A 5,000-nucleotide genomic window follows, 5' to 3' on the forward strand; every position below is an offset into this window, starting at 1 on the left:
TGAAACCTGATATACTTAGATAAAAGTAAGACTCATGAATATAACAGAAAATAAGTTGAAAGCTTCAGATGTACAACTGTGATAAATAATGATGTCATGTCAATTGCATTGATTGAAATTGGGCTTGACATCAGGTTTTTCCCTTGTATGTCTGTCATTCATCCTGTGTTAACTAATGTTATCTTTTTCCTCCCAGATTGTAGGGTTATATGCAACTCATGGCCACAGCTGTTTCTTGTACCTGGGTAGCATTTTAGTGGATGAATATGCAGGAGAACCTGGTTGTGTCATAGGGCTGCTAGCCATGCTGGAAGCTTTCACACAACCCACTTTTGTACTCCTCACGCAACCAAGTGGATTTAGAAATCATCCTGACACTGTTGATGACTGGTTCAGATTATGTGCCAGGTTTGTTTATGATAGACTTGAGTATATATAGAGACTAAAGATGAATACAGATGTTACAGTGTTTCAATGGCTCTGTGGTGATGGCCTCCCATCTGTAATCAGAGAAAATGAGAAATGAGAGGTTACAGTTACTAATGCAAGATGCCACTTTTTTCACAGGTTCCTGCAACGGGCTCCAGTCGCATTCCTGCAGTGTTCTGCCTTAAATACTATTCTTGAATGTGGTCTTCAGGCTTGCATGCTTGATCACAAAGTAAGAAAAAAATCCTTTATTTCATTTTTTTACATTTTTTTTATTGAAATTTTGGTAATTACAGATAAGGATGTGTAATACCATTTTTTGTATCGTCTTCTTTGACATTTCCAGGATGCAAATGCAGCTGTGCTAAAGTTCTTCCAAGACCTGGTAGAAGCTGGGAGGAAACACGAAGACCGACCAGACTTTGAGACTAGACGAACGCTTGTTGTAAATATTTTCAACACTCACGGAGAGAATCTAGTTAGCAACCTAATTACTGCAGCTATCTTCATCCTCCCGCAGTACATGCACCATGATGTGGCTGAAACGTTTTACCAGGTTTGTGTTCCCCCTATAAGGCCAGCCTGGTCTTGTTTCTGTAACTTTTGTATGTGTTTATGTAATTTTTTTTTATAGCCTTGTATGACCCCTGGCAAACTGCCCAATAGTAACTGAACTGTAAATCAAAAACTATAAGGCACTAGTTGCAGCAATGGCAGATTGGCTTCAGTGTTCCTGTCTTTTGTACACAACTTTTACTGTTAAAAAGGAGCACCTAGTGAAAGAGCATTTTAGGAAAGCTACACCAATTTCATATACATCTGTCATTGCTATCTGAATGCCTTTTCACAATGAAATAGGTAGATTCTTTACAGTACTTGCCAAACATATACGTGGTGTATATTCATATATTAGTATGCTTTATAATTTTACTTTTGCATTGTTGAAGTAATGTGCTAAAATATATTTGAAGGAACTGATTATGTGCTAAATGTAATATACTTCTTTTCTCTTCATTATTTGTGTATTTATATTTAATTGTTGAATGATAACACAGAGTAATGTGGTGAATGATACTGTCTTGAGTCAACGATTATTATAGTTTGTATATTTTTAAGTATGATTATTTTTTAATAGTATGGCTCTCTGTCTCATCATCTGTTTTTGTGTGTGTTTGTGTTCATATTGGATAAATCGGTATGTATGATTAATTTCTCATCTCTTTTTCTTTGAAACAGATTATGCAGTTTGACCGTCCAAAATTCTGCCTGTGGTTGGAAGCCAAGTTGAAAGTCCTACCAACAAAGAACTCTGGAGGTGTTGAGGCTGTAACTCAGGCTCAGCTGGTAGAGTTCCACAAGGCTGTCACGCAGGCGGAGCGACCGAAGGAGATCACGCGAGCACTCGTAGAATTCTCCAGGTTCTTCAGCTGACATGATAAACGCATTAGTTGAAGGAACCTGTGGGAGAGAGAGAGAGAGCAGCGGATGTTGAAACTGATGGAAATGTGATTTGATTAGGTGATAAGGAACATGGGACATCTTTTATACTACTTGACGAGACAACGTTGGGGCTGCCGTGAGACTCCACAGCCAAAGCATGAGAAACGTTTTGGGGATGCAAGTCAGATATTTATAGACGGGTGGACTTTTGAGTTCGTTCATGCAAGAGGGTTTTGATGAGTGTGAAAGAACAAGAAAATTTTGGAGAATGATCATCTCGAAAGTGATTTTGAAGAAGATTTTGAATGGGCATCATTCAGTAATTCTGGATTCATTGATAGTTATATTGCCAAAAAAACAAAATATTTATTTTACGTTTTGACATTTTCTCAAATCATGCACTACTAACCCACATGCAATGCATCACAGCAAGGAACTGAAAGAAATATGCATAGTGAAGAGCAGTAAAACTTTTCTCATTTGTTTTCCCTTATTTCCTCTCTCCTGTCACAGTACCCTGTGAAGGTATTCTGAAGAATAAATGAATACAAAATAATATTGTCCTTGGAAGTGAAGAGTGTGCATGAACAAATGCTTGGGTAATATACTTTGTAAAAATGTAGAGTTGATTTTATAATATTTTCTGAATTACTGTGCAGAAACTGTTACTTGTTAATTTTATGAAGGGGCATTTGCTGAATTCCAGGTAATGGCATTGCTTCTTTCTTGTGATACTTGACATACAGAATCTGATTCTGTCTGATAAAGAAGTGTGCCTGTTCCCTTGGCAATGTATGGGTATCCCAGGTGTAGAGAGTTGTGAAAGTTGGTTCATGAAAATAGTTCAGTTTATTATTTGATGTGCATGACTATTTTGAATGTCTGTATATGACATCACCTCATCTCAGGCCAGGTAGTGTGTTGATCTTTTTTTTTTCTTTCTTTTTTCCTTATGTATTTGAGTAATGCACCATTCCTCTTTATTTTCCACTGAATATTAATGAAGCTACCTGGATGAGAATGAAGGTTGGGTTCTCTAAGATGTTAGAAATTCTTGAATGGTCGGCAATGAAGCCACAAAACCATACACTTCAGGTCTCCAAAAAAGAACTTGAACACCATTGTGCGTCAAGTAATACACGAATAAACGACATTAAAGGGAGTAATATTACAGCAGCTTCTTGCTCAAGGACACAGTTTAGCTAGTGTGTCTATATATGTGTTATCTTGGCAGTGTTATCCAAAGGTAAGAAGAGTGAATCAGGTTCAGTTGTGTCTACTCTTGATGGTGATGCTGTTGAGGTCTATCCCCTTACTGTCCTCTTCTCTCATGACTGCTACCTATGTTTTTGTTACTTGTGGTAAATACAGTCATAATTTCCTTGTAAAAGTGTGTTTAAACTTGTTCCTCCCAAGCTAGTTGGATCTTTTATTTTATTTTATTTTTTTATTAATAGAATACAAGGACAGATATCTTGTACCTATAATTAAGTCATTGGTTGTGAAGAAAATAAATTATCTTTTTGATTTTAAAAAATTGTAAACAGATTGTAGTATTACAGTTGAATTATGCAGGTATCAGTATAGATAAAACATTTATTTTCAGATAATGAAAAAAAAAAGAAAATTGGTTCATTTAGTTATATTTGATCATTTTAACCAATTTTTTTTTATATATCTTTGGGGAGTGCAATAATTCTCTGTTAAGAAGTCAATCAGTATCACCATAAATCTTTTACCCATTAATGTAGAGTATTTATTTCAACAAAAAAAAAAGTAAGGGTTTAGCACACCACACCTTTTATTGTTAGAGGCCACAGTAGAAGTGAGTGCTTTACTTCCGTTCTAAAGAGAATGGGATGGTTTTGCTTGACTGGTTTCACAAGCTCATACATAGTCATTTATCTGAGAGCTCATGTGCAATATCTTCAATTGTAGGATGTGTTCTATAGATTTCTAAAAGTACAAAAAATACCTGATTTACATATTGTCAGACTACCTTAGTCTGAGTGAAGGTATCCTTAGACTTGTTGTATACAGTCTCATATACTCATTTGAAGTTAATATATTGTTGCTCCTCCAATGTATCACTGGATCTTAGTGTATGTTGCATGTATAAGTATATTGAGACATATTTGGGAATATTGTTGAAGTAAAACCTTGTGGGATGCACATTGCTTAAATTGCTAAAACTTACACTATGTGATAGGTACAAGTGAGAAATGATTTAAGCAAAGCGTTTCATACACATTTCCTCGGCAGTCGTTCTTCAGTAAGGAAAATGAACGATGAGAAGCATTGCTTAGAAGACATCACACTTCATCTCACCAGATTCACAGTATAATTTGGAAAGCCAGACCAAAAACGAGTGAATGGCCGTCTTGATTATTTTTCGGATGTCAAAAATATGTCTTGCACCTCGTCTTCTGCATCATCTCTTCAACAGTCCTAACAGGATTTCACAGCACGTCACTCACTCCATAGATGATATACTTCACTGACAATGGATTCCAAGTTGCTGCCTCAAGATGGCCCTACATCATCTTCAAATTGAAATTATTATTTTTTATTTTATTTATGATCTTAGAATGATGATAATTCATAATAATAAAAAAGTAATCAAAATTCAGGATATTATTATCAGTGGAATCTGCATTGATGATTGGTGGATGCTACATATATCTCTAGGTATACTGTTACAGCACATTATCTCGTATAATTAAAGTCTAAAGTTAGAACACTGAAGAGACAGAATGGATGATATAACTGAAGGAAAATTGAGAGATGAAATGAGATGACTTACTCAGATGGATTGACCAAAGGCAAGCTTTGTATTCCTAAAAAATGAAGGCTCAATATTAACTGTTAATCAAAATTGGATTTTACTTCAGCATTTCACTAGATAAACGGGGGTAAAGTTAAATTGTTTTGATAGCTGATAACAGAAATTGGAGCTAAATGTATTTTTGTGCATGATCTTCAGCAGCATGATTGGAAAGTTGGCTTTTGTGGCAAGGAAAAGCATATCCATGGTTCCTTTTTCACTATTCAAAGATATTACACGTCTATGTCGCTTTAAGAGGATAACATGCATCATTTGTCCATTATTTTATAGCCTGAAGGATTCTGGG

The 5,000-nt window shown here is 35.6% G+C and overlaps 1 protein-coding gene across 4 annotated transcripts in view; it reads left to right on the top strand.

Moving 5' to 3' along the window:
- Window positions 1-4,494, top strand: part of Tnpo-SR (transportin 3) — a 19,403-nt gene extending 14,909 nt beyond the window's left edge. For all 4 annotated transcript variants that reach the window (XM_043016655.2, XM_043016656.2, XM_043016657.2 and 1 more), the window contains 4 exons: window positions 197-408; window positions 568-661; window positions 776-985; window positions 1,666-4,494. In XM_043016655.2, the coding sequence (XP_042872589.1) occupies window positions 197-408; window positions 568-661; window positions 776-985; window positions 1,666-1,860 (711 nt within the window). In that variant the 3' untranslated portion in view covers window positions 1,861-4,494. The remainder of the gene's footprint in view (window positions 1-196; window positions 409-567; window positions 662-775; window positions 986-1,665) is intronic.
- The last annotated feature ends 506 nt before the right edge of the window (window positions 4,495-5,000 follow it).

Source organism: Penaeus japonicus, unplaced genomic scaffold (assembly GCF_977035675.1).
Source record: "Penaeus japonicus unplaced genomic scaffold, GWHDUDI00000001_assembly GWHDUDI00000037, whole genome shotgun sequence".
Classification (NCBI taxonomy): domain Eukaryota; kingdom Metazoa; phylum Arthropoda; class Malacostraca; order Decapoda; family Penaeidae; genus Penaeus; species Penaeus japonicus.